The 22,582-nt window shown below is 49.5% G+C and overlaps 1 protein-coding gene across 1 annotated transcript in view; it reads left to right on the forward strand.

Moving 5' to 3' along the window:
- Nucleotides 1-22,582, forward strand: part of pitpnm3 (PITPNM family member 3) — a 665,462-nt gene that overhangs the window by 445,401 nt on the left and 197,479 nt on the right. The window contains exons 9-10 of the mRNA XM_072469536.1: nt 12,299-12,471; nt 20,669-20,839. Coding sequence (XP_072325637.1) covers nt 12,299-12,471; nt 20,669-20,839 — 344 coding nt within the window. The remainder of the gene's footprint in view (nt 1-12,298; nt 12,472-20,668; nt 20,840-22,582) is intronic.

Here is a 22,582-nt window from a genome sequence, read left to right on the forward strand (position 1 = left end):
TTATGCCACTGCCTCATTGAGTGCCTTCCAAGTATCAGGCAATGACCATCTCAAACAAGAGAGAATATAACCACCACTTCCCCTTAACATTCAACAGAATTATAAGGGATGGAGGAAGGAGTGGTAGTGTGGGTCAGGGACATGTTTGAGGAGGGGAAGGTTGCTGGGTTAGAGGAACTGTGGGAGAGGTTTGAGTTACCAAAGGGGAGTGAGTTTAGGTATTGGCAGGTGCGGGGCTTCACGTGCAAGGAGCTGCCTTCGTTCCCTCAGGTGCCGGAATATACGCTTTTGGTGAAAATGTTGCTTCTGGATGAGGGGGGAGATGGTAGGATTGGGGACATATATGGGTGATTGGGAGAGCAGGGCGTGGCCTTAGTGAAACGGATCAAGCAGAAGTGGGAGGAGTTGGGGAGGGAGATAGGATTGGGACTTTGGTGCAAAGAAATGCGCTGAGCGAACTCAACCTCCTCCTGCGTAAGGTTGAGCCTTATTCAATTTAAGGTGGTGCACAAAGTTCACATGACCTGGGCCCGGGTGAGAGTTCTTTTCAGGAGATAGTGGAGGGGTGCGAGAGGTGCAGGAGGGGGCTGGCGAACCATGCACATATGTTCTGGGGGATGAGGTGTTGGGGAGCTTTTGGGAGGCAGTATTCGGGAACCCATCGAAGATTGTAGAGGTTGAGATGAAGCCAGATCCTATGGTGGCAATCTTTGGAGTGTCGGAGCTGCTGGAGGTTAAGGGGGCCGATGTCATGGCCTTTGCCTCTCTGATTGCCCGGCGACGGATACGTTTGAATTGGAGGTCAGCCGTGCCGTCGGAGGTTGCGGCATGGTTGGGCGACTTGTACGGGTTTCTTAGGTTGGAGAAAATCAATTTGCCTTAAGGAGATCGGAGGAGGGCTTCGAGGTACGGTGGAAGCCGTTCATGGTTATATTTGAGGAGCTGTTTGTTGCGGGGGGTGGGGAGAGGGTGAGTAAATGGGGGAAAAAATGTACAAACTGTTGGATGTTAAGGCTGTGTTATGTTGAATATGTTTGGAACAAAATAGCTTAAAAAAGACATTCAACAGCATTACCATTGATGAATCCACCAAAATCCATTGATCAGTAACGTAACAGGAACTAGTCTATAAATACTGTGTCTACAAGACTGTGTCAAAGACTGGAAATTCTGTGGCAAGTAACACACCTCCTGACTCCTCAAAGGTTGTCCACCAACTACAAAGCATAAATCAGGAGCATGACCGAATGGTCTCCACTTGCCTGAATGAGTGCGGAAACATTCAAGAAGCTCGACAGTATCCAGAACAAAGCAGACGCTTGATTGGCACCCCATTCATCAACTTAAACATTCACCTCCTCCACCACTGGTGCACGGTAGCAGCAGTATCCAACATCTAGAAGGTGCATTGCAGCAGTTTGCAATGACTCTTTCAACAGCACGTTCCAAACCCAAGACATCTACCGGCCAGAAGGACAATGACAGCGCATGCATAATGACACCACCACCTGCAAGTCGCACACCATCCTGACTTGAAACTATGGGCTGTGTTCTCCTGTCCCCCAGCCACGTGTTTCTTGGCAGCATACCGTTCACTGGCGGTGCGATTCTGTCTTTCCATTGTAACCACCTCCCGCCGCGGGTGGGCTGGGGCGGGGGGGGGGCACTGCTGGCTGGAAAATTGAACTGCAACGACCAGAGAATTCCGCTCTATATTGCTGTTCCCTCACTTTCACTCGGTCAATATCCTGGAACTCCCTTCCTAACTACTGTGGGTATCCCTACACAGCACAGACTTAAGTGATTTGAGAAGGCAGCTTACCGCCACCTTCTCAAGGCAATTAGGGATGGGAAATAAATGCTAGCCTATCCAATGATGCCCACATCCTATGAATGGATTAAAAAAGGAAAGAATCCCCTCCGGTTCTATTTAGAGGGATCATCAACTTCTGACAGGTCAGTTGCTGATTGGCTTCTATTGGCCGTTGCTACAATTTTGCCAACATGTGGTACTTTCCCGCAGTCTATGAAGTGCACATTCAGTGGCACGGCAGGCAATAAAGATGGTGCTCCTGATTTCAGGGCTTCTCCACAAACCAGTTCTTTCCATACAGGGATGCAGTGGAAAGGCATTGCCCTTGAAACACAACATGGCTGCGCGAATGAACAGAGACCATGGAGATCAAGACAATCTACTGTGCCTTTTCCTGCTTTGGTACAGGGTGGCATTGACTGTAAGCTCATTGCTTTGCATGCACCACATGAAAACTCTGTCCGACACCGAACCCACAAAGTCCAGCTGGCATGTGACCCTGGACAATGGCTCATGTGGGTCAATGCCCAGTATCCCGGCGGCAGTGTTTATTCTGCGGTGGTTCGCTGTGTCAGCTGCATTTCAGCCATTACAGTAAACCAGGAGGTAACCAGGGCTATTGGCCGACAACCTGGCTGATGAGTCCAGCGCACAACACTTTACAAGTGTTGAACATGTATGCAATGAAGCCATGCTTCCGCATAAAATGTGACAGAGCAGAGCAATGGCATGTCCGAACTATACCTCCATTATTAAGCTGCTCTGAAGGAGCTCAGCCGCATTTGGCACAATGTGTGTCAACGATTTCTGATATTCTGATGCCCATCAGGAAGGGTCAGTCCTTGCTACCAGCTGTATGGTGAGGAGCAGCCACAGCAAGGAAGGGAGGAGGCAAACTAGAGCCCCTATATGGCTGGGCTATCCATCCAGAGCTCATCTGAATAAGATACCAGTAACTGCAATCCCTATTTACCACTCACCAATAGCCCCACACCTTACACTCCCTTTCTTACTGACCAGCACAGCTTCCCCTTTATCGATATACAAAACCACCACAAAATAAATATTGCAAACAACCTAAAAATGAAACCAATGGCATATCAAACAAAGATCAACTGATCAGCCTAGTCTATTCCTAGCACGGCAGCATGGTAGCATAGTGGTTAGCACAGCTCCTTAACAGCTCCAAGGTCCCAGGTTCGATTCCCAGCTTGGGTCACTGTCTGTGCGGAGTCTGCAGGTTCTCCCTATGTGGGCGTGGGTTTCCTCTGGGTGCTCCTGTTTCCTCCCACAGTCCAAAGATGTGTAGGTTAGGTGGATTGGCCATTCTAAATTACCCTTAGTGTCCAAAAAGGTTAGGTTGGATTATGGGGATAAAGGGGGTAGGGTGGAGGTGTGGGGCTTAAATAGGGTGCTCTTTCCAAGGGCTGGTGCAGACATGATGGGCTGAATGGCCTCCTTCTGCACTGTAAATTCTATGATTCAATGATTTCTTTAGCATTTGTTTTCCATGTGCCTTTTCCTGCTCTGGTGCTGTTGTGCAGTGCTGCTCCAGAAGCTGCAAACCATGTCCAAGGAACAAATCGATTGCTTGATTTTAGCACTGCTTCCTCAGTGAGTTGAAGAATAGTTCTAGCAATCGTACCATTGGAACACAAACTCCACGATGCATTATTGCTTTCATGAAATTGCTTCTTCAGTCCTATTTATTACTCCCAGTGCCTCCGTAATCTTGTCAATGTTCTGGGATAACTGCTACTCTTCAATCAACTGTAGGAAGGAGTGCAGGGCAGCAGCTAATGTTGACTTTTTCTATGGTGTTTTCTCGCTCCGGAAGCAATTATATAATGGTAGATATCGGTATGCATTGCATCATTTATTGGAGTGAAATGGTCTGAGCCCAGTCTGTGAAGGAAATATCTGATATGGATGCTTAAAACAGCTGTTTTGTTCCTTGAATATCCAAATTAGGAGTGTAATGCCCATTGAAAGATTCCTTTCGTGCAATTAGTCGGAGATGACCAGTATAGACTGGCGCCTGCCCTACAGGATTCATCGACTGCCCCTGCTTCTGCCACTGAAAGGAAAGTTCAAAAATATTTTTAGAACTTCTTCCTGTGAATTCAGAAAAGCAAAAACACTCCAATGACTCCACCGGTAATGACTGCCCTCTCTCAACCTTCAAGGCCTGAACCAAAGCCCCTTCTCATGGGACTTAGCCAACAGCCACTGCCAGCGAGATAGATGGCTGGAAACTTAAGTGTTGCCTGTGGAGGTACGAAAGGGTTTTTAGTGCACCCTTATCATGTTAATGAGGCCTGAAAACCAACTTCCAACTATCCTTGGGATCTTTTCTTCAGTTGCACATTGGCTGCATAGCACAACTGCATCAATACCTAAAAAGAGACCCAGAGTCATTTCTATGTCATTATTTCTTTTCAATACCTTTCCCAGTCAGCTTGGGAGAAATCAGGAACTCCATACATTGTGAAACGGTCGATGAGAATTCTATTTCCTCTCTAGTGTATTGTGCAATACCATTTAGACTGTTCCATTAAGTTTAGTCAATTAATTAGACCGTACATTTGGGTTGGCCACAAAACTGACCGAATGAATGCAGGAGAATGAAGATATTAAAAAGCTGAACGTACACATTCAGAAACACGTGTATTAGAATGTTTGGGTGGCAGTCCTGTAATTCTCGTGGCCAACACATAAAGTGATGCTCTTAACAATAAGATGATCATGCTGGAGATTTGAGTGTGCAGCTTTGGTGAAATGCCTCACACTCTCTTGACGCTTTTTAGATTCTGTACTTTAACATATAATGACTGAGCAACATTTTTGGATTTCCTCAATGTGCACCTTGCCGTTTGGAAAGTTTCCTGTAAGAAGCAGTTCAAAATAACCAATAGAACCTCAGCGAATCATTCCAGATATCGGGTCAGCTTTCAGCGATCGAGGCAGGTAACTTAACTTGCCATAGCCACCTCAGTAAAACGTGCCCTGAATCACAAAACGTTTGCTCCTGGGGCCAGGTGCACGATGAAGCCTGGGCTCCCAACTCCAGAAGCAGACACTCGGAGATAACGAGGGCGGGCTCTCTGGGAATGGATTCCTAGTTGTTTTAGAAGAATTTAAGCCCTCTAGCCCTCACCCCTCCCATCCATGCCACATGGCCCCTTATACCCACCCCCATGCCAACTCAGTGCCACCTCATCCACTCTCCACCATGGGCAGACCTCAAGAGCCATGTGGAGATTTAATAAAATGAACTCTTGTGTGAATCACGTCCTGCCACCTTTCCCCTTCTAGCCAGATTTGGGGGTGGGACTTCCATATTTGATTCTGGCCATCATTTTTAAGGTTTGCGGAGTCTTGCCAGCTCCACTAAAATCTGGCAGTATACCCTCATCTTATCACATTAGTATTATCATCAATTTTAACATAATCTTTTCTAACCAGAGAAGCTTGATGTCCTTGTCTAACATTGAGAATATATGAATGAGATTTAACAACAAGAAGAATGATGGAACAATTATTCTAAACATGATATATTGTGCAATTTTAAATATCAGCATCAAATTCCATTCATATAAAATAGTTTTCTAATATCTTTTTCCCTAAACCTATATTAAAATCCACTCAGCATTAAAATTCTATTAGCTCTTGTAGTGTTTTCACCATTGACCATCTTTCAATATTAAAATGACAGTTTATGAGTATAATCTAACAGCCGGATGATTTATCAAATACTTAACTCAAATATTGCCCCAATATATTTTATGATTTTTCTATTGAATCCATTGAAACAACCACAAGTCATTTTAATATATATTTTTAATTCTTAAAGGCTCTATTTATAGTCCTTGGCATTATATAGAAAATTTTAACTATATCATTTCCACAAAGGACTATAATTTATTTCTAATCATTCTTTTTCAAATTCCAATGGAAGTTTGCTCAATAAAATTGGTCAATTGATAATATTCCGACATCAGCTTCTTTATGAATTCCAACGGCAGTTCCAGTTTAATGAAACACTGAGGAGCTGATTGTGGTGTGAGATAAACCTGCCCACAACCTCAGTTACTGATTCTGTCAAAATCTGGGGAGCCAGGAGGAGGCTAATTGAATTGTCTACCACTGGCAGATAGCCATGTCGCAAAGGCACATCCCTGGTCACAATTACTGAAGAAGCCACAAGTTGTCACACAACATTGACCAATAGTTCAGGGAGGATCAAGTCCTGCACAAAAAATAAATGATGGATTGCCCACATAGCCTTCCTTATCAAGCGGCCATATTTAAATGGATGATGAGCAACTTGTCTGTTCTTTGTGGCCCAGACCCCAGTCACAACCTAGGTTCCCTAGGGGGGGGGGGGGGTGTTTTTGGAGCTGCATTCATCCGGCAAGTGGAAAGTATTCCATCACACTCCTGATTGGTGCCTTATAAATGGTGGTGAGGCTTTGGGGAGTCAGACAGTGAATTACTCATCATAGGACTCCGAGCCTCTGATCTACTCTGGAAGCCACAGTATTTTATATGGCTAATCCAGTTCAATTCCTGGTCAATGCTAACCCCCAGGATGTTGATAGTGGAGGATTCAGCAATGGTAATACCATTGAACGTCAAGGGCTGATGGTTAGATTCTCTCTTGTTGGAGGTGAACATTGCCTGGCGCTTTGGTGGTGTGAATGTTACTTGCCGCTTGACTGAGGAAAGACATGGAAGATTGAAATGTCTTCTCCGATGAAGGAAGGAGATAATGGAGACGAGGGCTTGGATGTTGCAGAGGAACACGCAGAGACTTCAATGGTACAGTCCGTGACAATCTAATAGTTAACAGATTCCAGGTCGAGTAAGCCATGACTATTTGGTCTTCTATATTCTATTGCCTGTCAGGCCACGGCTCCTTTTTTGTAACATGCATTATACTTTGCTCTCTTGTATCTTGATTTATGACAGGTAAAATAAATTGCACGACTTAACATCTGCCTTGCTGGTGATGTGATGCTTTGCATATGCTGATATACAAATTCCTTGCACCAAATGTGTGTCTCATAGCCTGCACCTCACTCCATTCTCTTGTGACCTTGCCCACCTGCAAGTGGAAATTAGATTCTTCCCATGCCCTCACAAAGTCTGAATGTATGGCACATTGAAATCAACATAAATTCTTACCTGGCCAGAGATGCATTCATGTCACACTTAGACCTGCTCCCATTGGGGAGTAGACCTCATAGAGAACTCTTACAGGTAGAATGAGAAATATGGGTGCACAGGGAAGGCTGTTTGGCTCCTCGAGATTGCTGCTCCATGCAGCTTGATCAGGGAATTTCTTGTCACTGATCCCCAATCTGCACGCATCAACATTAACCCTTCACATCATTGTCATCCCAAAAGGTTTTGAGGTTACTTTGGAGTCCATTCAATGACAGTGCCTCACCTGCAGAATGGGCTGTTCAGCACCAACCACTCACAACCCTCCAATTTGCTACAAATCTCAGTCCTAGAACCCCTTAGTATTACTGAAGACTACTCCATCATTCTGGACACATCAGCCAAGTTAAACATATTTCCTTCATGGACCCTGCAGAGCCCTGGAAAGAGCTCTTGTGTCTTCACATAGATAGTCACTCAGTCCTCCACATGCTCCAGCACACAGGCTTATTCTACACGCTCTCACCTGGTGGGACACTATCCTGCTCCTTCAGTGATGTTTTGTGCACTTTGGTTGCAATCCCTTTAAATGTGTCCTATTCAGATCCTTGATAAGGAGATGAGCAGGCCAAACAGTTCTCCATGTGAGTAAAAGCAAATTACTGCGGATGCTGGAATCTGAAACCAAAAGAGAAAATGCTGGAAAATCTCTGCAGGTCTGGCAGCATCTGTAGGGAGAGAAAAGAGCTAACGTTTTGAGTCCAGATGACCCTTTTTCAAAGATAAAAGACAGAGAAAGTATAAAAGATATTTATACTGTAGGGTCGGGGGATGAAAGATGTGTCGTAGCAAAGGGACCAAGGGAAAAGAGTGCTAATAGCCACAGAAACCAAGGGGGAAGAGGGCTAGTGGCAGTCCCCGGAGAGTACAAAAGGTGTGAAAGGCCAGACAGCAGAGAAACTAAGATCAGGGGGTAAGCTGTGACTGATTTAGATGTGGGAGGGACATTGGTGGGAGAGAGAGGAAGGGGGAAGCAAAGGGAGAAAAGGTAAGGAAAGGGGGATAAGATAGGTGGGGGGAATATACATAAAGAAAGAGAAAATAGAAATAAATGGTAAAAGACAGTTAAAATCAAACGGATTGAAAACAAATGGGTCGAGATGGGGTAGAGGTAATCATCTGAAGTTGTTAAATTTGATGTTGAGACCGGAAAGCTGCAGCATGCCTAACCGGAAGTTGAGATGCATTCAGGACCCTGGCCTTCCTGTTGCTTGCCATTTTAACAAAAGACCCAGCTCCCATGCCCACATGTCTGTCCTTGGCCTGCTGCAATGTTCCAGTGAAACTCAACGCAAACTGGAGGAACAACATCTCATCTTCCGGTTAGACATGTCCAGGCCTTCCGGCCTGAACATCGAATTCAACAACTTCAGATGATCAGCTCTACCCCACCTCGACCCCTTTGTTTTCATTCCATTTAATTTTAACTGTCTTTTACCATTTACTTCTATTTTGTCTTTCTTTATATATATTCCCCCCCCCCCCATCTCATCCCCCCCTTTCCTTACCTTTTCTCCCCTATTTTTCCCCCTTCCCCTCTCTCCCACTCATGTCCCCCCTCCCCCCACATCTCCATCTGTCACAGCTTACCCTCTGATCTTACTTTTCATGGGCAGCATGGTAGCACAGTGGTTAGCACAGTTGCATCACAGCTTCATTATCCCAGGTTCGATTCCCCTCATGGGTCACTGCCTGTGCGGAGTCTGCACATTTTCCCCGTGTCTGCATGGGTTTCCTCCGGGTGCTCCAGTTTCCTCCCACAGTCCAAAGATGTGCAAGTTAGGTGGATTGGCCATGCTAAATTGCCCTTAGTGTCCAAAAAAAAGGTTGGGTGGGGTTACGGGGGTAGGGTGGAGGGTGCTCTTTCCAAGGGCCGGTGCAGACTCGATAGGCCTAATGGCCTCCTTTTGCACTGTAAATTCTATGATTCTATGATTCTCTGCTGTCTGTCCTTTCACACCTTTTGTTCTCTCTGGGTACTGCCATTAGTACTCTTTTTCCTAGGTTTCTGTGGCGATTTGCACTCTTTTCCCTTGGTTTCTGTGGCTATGACTGATCTTTCATTCCCCCACCCGACAGTATATATATATCTCCCACTTTCTATGTCTTTCAGCTTTGACAAAGGGTCATCTGGACTCGAAACATTAGCTCTTTTCTCTCCCTACAGATGCTGCCAGACCTGCAGAGATTTTCCAGCATTTTTTCTTTCAGTTCTCCGTGAGGTGAGGTTGAGCGACAATGCATCCTTGGCGTTCCCTGGGATGAAGGCCTTGTGATGCCTGGCTGGTGCTCATCCTCTCTGTGGGTGCGCATTGGCACCTGTCTGGCTCCTTGAGGAGAGGTGGTGCCTGGAGGGAGGTTGACATGCCCCGTCTTCCTCTCGCCTGGCCACTGCTGCACTGCACCTATGGCTAAAGTGATGGTGTGCTGGTCTGAGCAGATATCCAGCAACCACTGTGCATTCTGCTGAACCTGGCTGCCCAAGGAAACTGCCACCCTTCCCATGGAGGCAGCCGGGTGACCACATGCTGGAGACAGAACAGCTGATAGAAAGTGGACGGGCTCCTCCAGTCTTTGGTCCAGTCTAAGGATGACCTCTGGCATCTTCTTCCCCTGCCTGTCTCTGCATCTCAACATGTCTCCTTGCGATGAGTCCAGGAATTCATCATCTACATGGGACTGAGCAGGGGCCTGGTATCCATCAGTCCTCCAAGTGACAGAGACTTGGCTGCCACTTCCTCTACCAGCTATGGACCCCTGCCCATGAGCTGCTCACTACACCGTGACCCTGAGCCTAATCTAGAATGTGAGGCGAATGTCTGTGCTGGTGGAGGGTGCAGGTAAATGTCGCGACGGTGCATCTCTGAGGATTCTGAGGCACTCGCCTCAGAGTTTGGGTTTGTGGCTGGAGCTGTGGGTGGTCTCCCTTCTCTGCCTCCCCCTTGTCTTGCTAGTTCCTGGAATGGAGAAGAAAAAGATTTATTGGATGGCTGAACAGGCTCCCTTGTCTAAGTCTCACTCTGTCGGCACATGTGGCAGCTCCAGACTGGTGACACCCTCACTGGCTTGCCAGGGGAGTCCTGTCTCACTTTGTCTCAGGTATGGTCCCGCTCCTTCCCAGTTATTTATTTCTGTGGCCTCTGTGAAGGTGCTTAGAATTCTAATATCTGGAAGGCTGACACCAGTCTTGGCCCCTCCTGTTGTCAGCATTCTCGTCTTGCAAACAGACGGAAGGATTGAGTGTCACCCCAATGGGTGAATGAGCAGGTCAGGAGCATGCATGCCTTTGGCAACTTCTGAGCCCTCCCCAGTAAGTGGTTAAAAGCAGGATGTTCTGCAACTAATAGAAGATTGAAAGCAGAAAGTGGCCGTCTTGCAGTCAGCGCACATGTCCCATCTGTTGGTGAGTGCTGCTGCCCAAATTCTATTTGCCATCCCTGTGCACTCACATATTGACACTGCCTGATGTCCTTATGAGTGTCAGTTTCTAGTGAGTAGATGGTGCCACTTACCCTGTAGCAGATCGTTCATCCTTTTTGACACGGCTGGGCTGTTCTCTTGTCAGCCCTGGGTGGTAACCTTCTTCTGCAGCTTCCATCCAGGTCACCATGGTCAGATGGGAGGGCCTCCTGCTGCCACTCCAGGGAAACCTTGCATCTGCCGCCTTTCCTGGATGGCCTGGAGGAGAATCTGAAGGGAGGTTTCACTGAACTATGCGGCCACACTTTGCTCTGGGACATTGTTCTCTGCAGCAGGTCTCCCGCTCTGGAAGGACAGCCAGACTGCTATTCCTGGCTTGCACTGAGTGAATGGCTGCCCTTTGAATATGGGTTCAGGACCTTCGACCCCATGTGGTAACTGCGGGACCAGTGACTTTCCTGCCCACCACCACTGCAAGATTCACCATAAGTTCCTCAGCATATGTAATGAGCTCAACAGTGTGAGATTGCACATGGCCAGCCGTCCTACACCCCATTCCCAGTGGAAGTCACTCTCATTTCTGCTCCTGCCATCCACCTTATAGTCCAGAACGTATTGTCCAATGAGTACTATGCCTGTTTTTATGATTCACAAACTCAACACTGGATTTCTCTAAAATGATCTCTTTATTGGTCTTCCCCCATGCATCCTGCATACATTGCAAGCCTCACCTTCAGGAATGCCTTCATTGTCTAATCTTTGATGGATTTCACTAACTTTCTGCAGCCTCAGAGAATCAATTAGCAGATCCTGGTCCGCAGCTGAAAATCATTCCTTTCACTTTATCCCCCTTTTTGTCTGCAGCTTCCCCAATCCTATTTTCCAGTCAGAATCCACAACCGGAATTCACTTCTCACTCCACCCGCAGCAATGGACTTATCTTGACATCATCTGCTTTGTCAATGCCTTTGCCTTGTTACTCGCTTGAACCGTTCAGAAACTCCTTAAAATCCACCTCTTAAATCATACGTTAAGCCACTTCTGCTAACCATCTTTTACTATTGGCTGACATGTATTCTCATCTTTGTGTAGAGCAGTGGAGAAATGTGAAAAGTTTTTAACTGTTGGTGTTGTGATGCCTCTCACAGTTTTTGATTGCCTCAATGTTGTTTTAGCTGTTTGTCTGTTACAAAATTGTTATTTTTGCATGACTGCAGTCCGTTCTGCTATATCTAACCTGATGCTGACCTCAATTTCTTTATTGGTACTTCTCCCAAAATCTGGCACATCATAATTGAAGGTTCTTTTGTTTTTCTACCTCCGTAGATAGTTCAGGCAGTGTCCTATTGGGCACCCCCCTCCACCAACACCCCGACTCCCTCCCTCCCCAGCACCCTCCTTTCTCCTCTCTCTCCATCACCCCCCTTCCATTCCCTTCTGTTGGTGCAGAGGCGAGGGTATCTGGTCTCTCCAGCGCAAAGTTTAGCGCTTGTACCATTTGTTTTTTGTAGAAATGTGTTGTGAACTGTTTTAATAATCAGAGTATCCAACCCCCCTCCCCGTACATTGGTACTGAGGGGAGGGTACCCTGATCCTCCAACACAAAATTAGTGTTTGTACTGTTTGGCCTTGTATATATTTTTTTTACTGTTTTAATAAAAAGGTATGACACAGCTCCTGGTAATTCATCAGAATTCTTAAAGTGAAAAATGTTGATAAAATCTATTATTTGAGAACAAACCGATCACAAATTAAAATAAACCAGTTTTAATTTAAATTGTTTCCCATAAGTTGATGGCAATGGTTTTAATTAATCAATTTGTAATTTTTTAAAAACAGAAGTCATTCCAGTGCATTAAACGATGACCCTGATTTGCAGAGGACAAGCAGCTCTAATTTATTAGAAGGAAATCCAGGGCGATTTGATTTTGAGGTGTCTGACTTCTTCCTTTTTGGCTCCCCACTGGCTTTGGTTCTGGCCATGAGGTGGACCGTACTTCCTTCAGTCGATGGTAAGACTTTCCAAATCCTGCATCAATATCAAAGTCAGTCAATAAAATGTAGCTCAAAGGAGACTTGAGAGAAACCTATGCAAAACTGCAAATTGCACTGCGGAATCAGTGATTGCTCAACATGCACACTGTGTAGATCAGAGCACAGTCATTGTTTTTACTCAAATAATTCCTAAATTAATTATTTGGAGTTGTACAGGATCTGTCTTGATAGTTTACAGTGTTTTTTCTTCTCCTCAGTGTAAGGATTAATTTTGCATAATTGTATCCATTTATCTGGTAATTGTGCAAAAATAAATCATGTTGCTGGAAACAGTGTCCAAATAAGCATTCATTTTCTTTTATGGATTGGAGCATGCAAATATTTGCCACCACATATTAACTGCGAAGGAAAAGCTTCCCGAACCCTACAGCTGCACGCGCAGTTGTGTAGAATCTTTGTAGAGGGGCCTACAATTCTCGGCCAGAGACACTCATTGCGAATCCTAGTTCTGACTATGTGAGGTATCCGACTGCATTAGTTTGCAGGTTTTTAAGCTGGGGCTTTGAGGGATATGTGGTGAACAATTCCCCTTTGGGAGATGGAGGGTCGTAACCAGGGACGGCCCTGCTCCCCCACCTTGCCCTCTGAGCTAGCCCGTTCCATTGCAGAGCTCCTGGTGTTCCTTAGCTAGGGGTGACAGAGATTGCAAAGATAAAAATAATTCAAAAATAGATACTTGTCAAAGACATCTAACTCAATGTTTCTTCATCTCAGAACAACACAAGCGGGTATTATTTTTACAGTATATGTTGCTGTAATGAGCACCTTTCAATAATTGATGGAATATACGATTAAAAAGATTATTATATTTTCGGGGCTCTCAGAGATCCAGACACCATGGGCGGGATTCTCCGTTTCAGAAACTAAGTGCTGACGCTGGGACTGAATCGATGGACTTCTACAACAATTAAATTGGCACCGGTCGCGGAGCAATTCATGATCCGTTAATGGGCTAGCACCGGAACTCGATTGATTCCAATGAGAAACGGTGTCCGATTCGCCGGGGTCGGGGTTGCGACTCGGGAGGCTGTCAAGCTGCAGCCACTCCCCACATACACTCATCCCAGCCAATGAGATGGCAGCTTGGAGAGTGGCACCCTGGTTTGCGGACGCAGAGCTTGAGCCCCTGCTGGAAGCTGTGGAGGAGAAACAGGCCACCCTGTTCCCCGGCGGGGGGGAAGGAGGCTGCCACCCACCGCCGTACACTGGGCCTGGGTGCAGGTAGCAGAGGCTACGAGCACTGTGCACCCCACCACCAGGGCCGGACAGCAGTGCAGGAAGAAGCTGCACAACCTCCTCAGGAAGGCCAGGGTGAGTGACCAGCACTGTCCCCTGGCACCAATCCCCGTCACACACACATGTAAATGCCCCACCCCACCTGGAGGGCAACCGAAACCTACCTGCGGGTAGTGTGCGCACACCCCACCCTAGACAACTTGCCCGAACCCATACCGCCCACCATGGCCGGGTGCCATGGCCACAAAGGGGTGCGGGTGGGGTTAGTGGAGATGTGGTGAGGAGGTGGTGTGGGGGTTGTGCCACACGGGCCATAGGTACACCGCAACTCAGCGGGGGCTCACTAGCTTGCCCGATGCCCACCAGCTGCCCACCCCCTGTGCTGAATGCGTCCGACTGCCTAACACTATGCACTTTCGGTCTTCCCACCTACCCCAGGAAGAGACGGTGCACAACCGCCGAGGGAGGGAGAAGACGGAGGGGGACTGCTGGACCTGCGGCCCCTCACCGTCGCAGAGTAGCAGGCACTGGACCTGGTCGATGGGCCCGGAGAGAGGGCAGTCGCTGAGGTGGAGGTGGGCATCGGGCAAGCTAGTGAGCCCCCACTGAGTTGTGGTGTACCTATGGCCCGTGTTGCACGACCCCCACACCACCTCCTCACCACATCTCCACCAACCCCACCCTGCCCCCTCACCATCCTACCGTCCAGATGGATCTCGCTCTTCAGGAAAGGGCGGTCCCATTAATAAGTGAGATGCAGATACAGAGCTGAGGCCTACATGAAGGGGTGTCGGCAACCATCCAGCGCCCGCAGGTGCAGTTGGAGGAGTCCAAACGTGTGCAGGGGCAGGAGGTGGTGCCAGCCAACCGTGCCACCCAGGCCAACACTACACAGGTGGCGTCTGCAGTGGAGGCCTTGGGAGCAAAGATATCGGCCATGGGTCAGGATGTACAAGGCCTGGGGCACAGGACAGGGCTGCCATGTCACTGGCAGCTATGTACCAGGGCCACCTGGATATTGCAGCGGCGTTCCAGAGCTTGGCCCAGTCACAACAGCGTTGTTGCCCAGGCGATGGTTGAGTTGCACCTGTCCCAGAGGGAGGAGGCAGTTACTCGCTGATGTGGTACAGTCCCAGAGGGAGGTGGCCCAGTCCCTGTGCTCCATGGCTGCGAGCATGGAGACCCCGGTGGAGGCGAAAGCGGGCTTCCAGGACTGGCAGAGCCAGGTGGTGGGGCGAGCCCCAGGGGTTTGCACCAGTTGCACCCAGGGGCCACCGGGCACCATGGGGGAGGAGAAGGTGATGGGGCCCATGTTGGTGACTCCTTCAGAGGAGGTGCTGGAACATCACAGTGCCTCGGAGCAACCCCCCCCCCCCCGCCGGTCCTGTCCCTGGCGCACCTAGTGGGCATTAGGCAGAACAGGGTGGCACAAGGGCCTGTCGCTCCAGAGGACAGCCGCCAAAGGGGGCCCAGGTCAGAGGGCAGGAATCGCAGCAGGCCGCCTCCACTCCTGATGTACCACCTGGGGATCCTCCTATACATAGCATTCGGGGCCTTAAGACCAGAAAGATAGACGCCTGACAAATTGGCACAGGTGCAAGACATGGGATAGCGTTAGCGGCGAGGGCACAAACTGTTATAGAGATGTTCACTTGTTATGATCAAAAGAAATAACTGCACAAATGTTCCAAACTGCCTCGGTGCTCATTCAGAAGGGTGTGAGAGATGGGCTCGGCTGGGCTGGGCTAGCTGCAGAGAGGGTGCTTGTGGGGAGGGGGGAGATGGGCTGACATTGGTGACGTTCATGGGCCGGGGCCCCATGGTCGGACACTGCACATTGCCCCAATACGCCGCCCCTTCCTCTCCAGGGAGCACCAGAGTTCATAGCAGAGCGGGTTGTCATCATCCTCAATCCCATGGGACCAGACCCGCTGTAACTGCCAACCTACGGCCTACACCCGATAGTGAGGCAGTAGGAATCACGGAGGGGGTTGCAGGGGGGTGGGAGGGGTGGTGGTGCAGGGAGAGTGGTCATCAGAGGGGGTGGTCAGCCAGGCTGGGGGGATGGATGCGGGGTGTGGCGGTGAGATGGGATGTTCATGCCAGGCCCCCTATTCGGTAAACCTGGAGGTGATTGGAGCGTCCCATGCGAGCCGGCCCTGGCGCATATGTTGTGTTGGCCTCCTGTGTCTACCTGGGCCCCATGCTCTGCCTGTTCTGGCCCTCCTCCCCATTCTCCTCATTGGACGAGGCCTGGCATTCAACCCCCTCCTCCAGTACGTCGCCCCTCTGCTGCGCGTTGTTGTGGAGGATGTAGCAGGCCAGAACTGTGGAAGACTCTCCGAGCCCTATACTGGAGGGCCCCTCCAGAGAGGTCCAGGCACCTGAACCACATCTTCAGGATGCCGCTGCACCACTCGATCATGCCTCTGGTCGCTGCATAAGTGTCGTTGTAGAAGGTCTCTGTGCAGATCTGTGGCCTCTGGATAGGCGTCATCAGCCATAACTGCAGCGGATAACCCCTGCTGCCCAAAATCCAACCCCTCACCCGGGGGCGCGCCTCAAAGGTATCAGGAACCATTGAGTGTGTCAGGATGAAGGCGTTGTGCACACTGTCCGGGTATCGGACGCAGAGGTGCATGATGTGCAGCTCATGATCACACATTAGCTGCACGTTAATTGAGTTTGTGAAGACTGGCCTGACATGGACCAGTGCTGGTTTGGGGATACGCATCCTGTCGATGACCCCATGTAGTGGAGCATCGCAGCAATGGCGGCAATCCCTGCTCGCGGGAATCCTGGTGGGCTCGGTCCACATGGAATTTGATACACTATGCCGACCGGGCATATAGGGCCTCCATGACAGCGCGGACGCCCGTGCACCGAGGTCTGTGAGATTCCAGACATGTCCCCACTCGGTGAAAATCGAGGGTGGCGCTGGGCGTCACACGAATGCCATATTCGGTCCCTCGACAGCGGCATGAATCCATTCTACGCCGCATGCCGATGTGGCCATGCAAATTGTACAGTAAAGGCTATTGGCATATCATCAATGGGCCTGAGCCGGCATTTTCCAGGCTCTCCGTCACGCTCCACCTCCGCCAAGAAGAATTACTAATGGCGAGGTTGGTTTGTGGTATTTCAAATTGGGAATTAGGCATTGTGGCTGGAGGGGGTACAAACAGTGTCCAACATCGCTATAGTGTGCTAACAGTTGGTCACTGGCTGGGGGCATCTGCCAGAGCTAGGGGGAGTAGTGCGGGGCAGCTAGGAGGTGGGCCGTGGGGTTGGGGTGGCTGAGCACGGACCGCCATTGCTGCAGCCTGCAAGGCAACCGTGCAGCTGCGCACGCCTCTGACTGCCCACTGGGAACTTAGTGCCGCGGGTCGTATGGGCGCTCCCCAGGTCAACCCTCCTAGGTACCCACTGGCCCCAGTCAACCAATCAACAGGATGGGTGCGCTCCAGCGCAACCAGTACCATCATCTTGGCTGAGTTGAGGGTTGGCATGCATTGGAATTGGGTGAGTTCTACCTGGCGCCCGTGCTAGCTCATTAACCGGTCTAAATCGCTCCAGGACTGGCATTGCTTTCTTCCACGTAGAACACTTGCGATTCAGTCCCGGCAGTCAACACTTAGTCTCTCAAACGGAGAATTCACCCCCTGGTCTTTCTAAGAAACACTTTAGAGAAGAAAAAAAACTAGTATTAAAAAAAACACTCAAATAGTACACTGGTCTTTCTCAGAGGTACTTCAAAATTCACGATAGAAAAAAAGCAGTCAGGAAGGACACCTGCTCAAAAGAGGAAGCACTTCAGGGTTCATGGACCTTGAAGTGCTATAAAAGCAAAGAGCTAGCCTTAGCTGTAAATCAAGAGGCTTGTAAAAGTCAATGGAGTGTGAAATTCAATGTAAACAACTGAGTGCAATGGGATAAAGTAAGGCATACTGCAACTTTGGAACCACAGAGCCTATTGAAAGTTCAAGGGGGGGTGAAATGTGTCTCTAATAAACCAGTTGCAGATGGGTTTGTGGAAGGATTTTCGGACAGGTAGGTTGCAGTTGGACTTTGCGCTGTTATGGAGGATCTGGCCCATGTGCGCACTGGAGGTAAATGGAGAAAGGAACTCACCTCCTTGCTCCTCCTCGAAGTCCATGGCATCTGGTCCCCACTTTTAAGGACCAGTAGTGACTCGCGCCTGGGTGACTACCCGCTGGGGAAAGCGTGATGATACCGGGAGGCCGCTGCATTCGACTTTAATCTCACTAATGAAATTATGATGAATACAAATAAGCTGTGATACAGGGCTCGATTTAACTAATTGGGCACAGAGTCCCAAAAGCGAGTGAGTTTATCCGCGTGTCTCCGGGCGTTCACAGTGCCGAGAAACACATGGCTATACAACGCTACTTGAATTGTATAAGGGGCCTCAGTGGGGAGAGGCTGCAAATAGCCCCGTTTTGTACACTGGGGAGCTCCACTCACCGGAACTCCCCAGTGTATCGAGAGATCAGGACGACTTCAGAATGGTGTTGCGATCTCTGAGGCCCCCAAAGCAACCCTCCGACCCCCACAGCCCAAGCACAGCATGGGAGGGTCCCTGCCCCTACTCCCCCCCCTCCCCCCCCCCCACACACACACAGGGGCACCCCCAACCCAATCATCCACATACAAAAAATGCCAGCTTGGCACCACCCACACCAGCTGGCAGTGCCAGCTGGGCACCCTGGCAGTGCAGGCCTGGCACATTGGTAGGGCAATCTGGGTGCTAGCCTGGCACTGCCAAGGTGCCCAGCTGGCAGCAGCAGTGCCTGGCACTACCCTGCACAAAGGGCATGCAGCTGTGGGGGAAAGGGGGGACTGCCTGGGAGGGTGGATGAGCAAGAGATAACATGAAGGGTTGGGGAACCTGGCACGTACTGGAGGTGGTCAGTGTACAAAGCTGTGTAAATATATCATGTTGCCATGTATATATCTTGATCTGCGCGATTTCTCGTTTTTTTTTGTTACGGGGGGAGGGGGGGCGTGGTTATTGTTTGTGAGGGAGAAAAATCGTGTTAAAAAACTTGAATAAATATATTTTTAAAATAAAATAAAATAAATAAATAAACAGTGCTCACCCGAAGTCTCCGAAGCAAAGGGGGTGAATCCCATAAAGTTTCAGGTACATTGGGAATCTGCACATGAGAGTGAGACTTTGGGGGCGATTCTCCGATATGGAGGCCAAGTGTTCGCGCCGTCGTGAACGCCGTCGCGTTTCACTACACCGCGAACAGGGCTCGGGCACGAGGGGGCCAGCACGGCGCTGGAGTGGTTCACGCCGCTCCAGCGTCCTTAAGCGGTGCCAAATGGACGCCGCGCCAACCCGCGCATGCGCAGTCGGCCCGCGCCATCCTGTGCATGCGCGGGGAACGTCTTACGCACGCCGGCCCCTCACCAACATGGTGTTCTAGGGCCGCGCGTGGAAGGAGGTAGGCCCCGGAGGGGAGAGACCGGCCCGCCGATCCGTGGGCCCCGATCGCGGGCCAGACCCCATCGGAGGCCACCCCGGTGAAGGAGCCCCCTCCCTCCCCCACAGGCCCCCCCCCCCTCAGCGTTCCCGCAGAGTTCCCGCCGGCAGCAACCAGGGGTGGACGGCGCCGGCGGGAACCATCCGGGCCGGAGAATCGCCGCTCGCCGGTTCTCCGAGCGGCCCGGTGCGAATCGCGCGCCGCTGGTTTCTGGGGGATGGGAGAATGGCGTGCGGGGGTCGGGGCGGCGTGGCGAGATTCGCGTGGCGCCCCGGCAGTTCTCCCACCTGCCGTGGGGGGGGGGGGGAGAGAATAGCGCCCTAAGTGTCCCGCTCTAATATGCAGATTTGCCAAAATGTGAACCCGCCCACAATGAGTGGGATTCACATCGCAACGTCTCACGAACTTGCGATGGATCTAACGAGGCTTTGCGAATCGGGTACATACCGTGAGCGGGGTAGATCCTGGGAGCATGCTGCACGTGGCAAACTGCTTTTCAGGCGCAGCGTGGCCATTGGATCGCACCCACTGTTTCTCGCCCTTTCTGGGTGAAACCCTGATCGCGCCAGCTGGAGCGGGCTGGGAGAATCGGAAACTGTTTGTCGCCTGGTGCAAGAAACAGTCAAGAAAGCGCAACAACATCTCTACTTCCTACAGAAGCTAAAGACATTTGTCATGTCTGCATCGACTCTCACAAACTTCTACAGATGTGCGATAGAGAGCATCTTATCCAGCTGCATCACAGCCTGGTATGGCGACTGCTCAGCCCAAGATCGCAAGAAACTGCAGAGTGTGGAGAACTCAGCCCAATGCATCACACAAGCTTGCCACTCCCACATTGATTCTATCTACACCTCCCGCTGCCTCAGGAAGGCAGACACCATTGTCAGAGACCCCTCACACCCAGGCTTTGCCCTCTTCTAGACTCTTCCATCAGGCAGAAGGTACAGAAGTCTGAAGACCCGCATATCCAGACATAGGAACAGCTTCTTCCCCACAGTTACTGGACTCCTCAATGACTCTCTCTTGGCCTGATCTGTTCCCTGTGAGAACATTATTCACGACGCCCTATGCTTCTCTTGTTTGGCCTTGTTCCGCACTGTAACCAATCACTATTTGTTGATGCACCACTGTCAATGTACTCTGTCGATTATTCTTTTTTCTACTATGTACGTACTGTGTACATTCCCTTGGCCGCAGAAAAATACTTTTCACTGTACTTCGGTGCATGCGACAATAAATATCAATCAATCAAATCCTGTTTCGGGGCTCTCCCACAATTGGTCGACAAAGCAGGATTTGCATGACCGGAACACGGCTAGAAAATGGCCCCCACGGTTTCTCTGAAGGGAATTATCATTTGTATCTGCTTCTGTACTTTCACACCTCTCTTTTTTTTCTCTGACAGTGGCTCACCTGCGGCCTGCTTGCACCCAGGTCTACAGCCTCTTCCATTCAGCTGATCCCTCTGCCTCTCGGCTGGAACCACTGCTGGAGAAAAAGTTCCACCTCCTGGCTCCATTCTCTGTTCCACGGTACCAGCGATATCCTTTGGGAGATGGAAATTCTGCTCTTCTAGGTATGTTGTTCTTACTGTACCATGGTGTGGAATGTGGAAATTAATTTGGAATCTGGCTCTTGCAATTGAAAATACTTCAATGAGTTTACTTTTAAAAATGTGCTCATAAGCAGGATGTTAGGCACCTAGACTTCATGGAAGGTGTTTCGACTAACAATACTTCATCACAGAAGATTATGTCGAAAAATATTATTCCAGATTTATTACAAGATGAAATATACTCAACGGGTTTTTGTTCATCAGAATCTCCCAGGGTATTCTGAATCTGTGAATGTTCTAGGCACATTTGTCAAATCTTGGGCGGGATTCTTTGACCCGGCGGATGCGGCGCGCCCCCGTCGGCAACGGGATTCTCCGTCCCGGCAGCCGATCAATGGGGTTTCCCATTGTGGGCACCCCCATGCCGTCGGGAAACCCGCGGGCGTGAGTGCGCTGCCGGCGAAACGAAGGGTCCTGCCGAGGGAGAATCCAGCCCATTGGGTATCACCAGGGTCTAAAAGTCACTGCACTCTTGCAGTCCAGTGGCAGCTTGGCACAGTTATAAGTATTGTCATTTCTAGTTGGGAGATTACGGATTTAGAATCCTTTGCAGACTTTAACACATTGTCCAAGCTGTGACGTCAGTACTGTACTGAAGGAGTCCTGCGTCGTTATCTGTCTTTCAGCAGAAAATGAAACCGAGGCTCTGTCTGCAAGTTTCGAAGGACATAGAAAAGTCCACGGTTTACAAAAAATTAAACATCATCTTGACTTCCTAGCCTTAATAGTCTTCCCTCTCACAACAATAACAGTCAGTCATCTTATTGCTGTTTGTGCAAGATGGTTGCAATGTTTGACAACTACAGCTAAATTTCAAATGAGAATGTTCAGGAGAGATACAGTGCCCGGGATTTATTGGGGTGCAGAATGAGCGGAGCCTAGTGAAACAGCTAATGATGGCAAACCCAGAAGTTTGCCTTGTACGGCAAACACGGTAGCCTTGTGGATAGCACAATTGCTTCACAGCTCCAGGATCCCAGGTTCGATTCTGGCTTGGGTCACTGTCTGTGCGGAGTCTGCACATCCTCCCCGTGTGTGCGTGGGTTTCCTCCGGGTGCTCCGGTTTCCTCCCACAGTCCAAAGATGTGCGGGTTAGGTGGATTGGCCATGATAAATTGCCCTTAGTGTCCAAAATTGCCCTTAGTGTTGGGTGGGGTTACTGGGTTATGGGGATAGGGTGGAGGTGTTGACCTTGGGTAGGGTGCTCTTTCCAAGAGCCGGTGCAGACTCGATGGGCCGAATGGCCTCCTTCTGCGCTGTAAATTCTATGATAATCTTCTATGAAGTTTGTGTTTCGAAGAATGCTATACAGGTTTAATGCCAGGGCATGTGCGTTTTTTCTTCAAGCAGAATACTGTGGGTACTGGAAATGGGATTTTAAAAACGGAGAATTCTGGAAATACTCAGCTGGTCAGGCAGCGTCTATGGATCTGCTAAGTATTCACAACATTTATTTGCAATTTTTCTTTCCTAAGTTCTGCACCCAAAAGGCAGTTGGTTCAACATAGGAAGAAATTGGAGAGTCAGTGTTTGTGGACCGGTCAATGATTGCAGAGGTGGGATGGTTCCAGGGTTCCGTGATTGTCGGGGAAGCTGAAATTGTGGGAGAGATGAGGAGGGAAACTGGGACCTGGATGATCTGGGTAATGGTGGAGGTTAGACAGGTCACAAGAGAGAGAAGGTGCAGGGAATTGCAGGGCATCT

The sequence above is a fragment of the Scyliorhinus torazame genome, chromosome 12 (genome assembly GCF_047496885.1).
Source record: "Scyliorhinus torazame isolate Kashiwa2021f chromosome 12, sScyTor2.1, whole genome shotgun sequence".
Taxonomy (NCBI): Eukaryota; Metazoa; Chordata; class Chondrichthyes; order Carcharhiniformes; family Scyliorhinidae; genus Scyliorhinus; species Scyliorhinus torazame.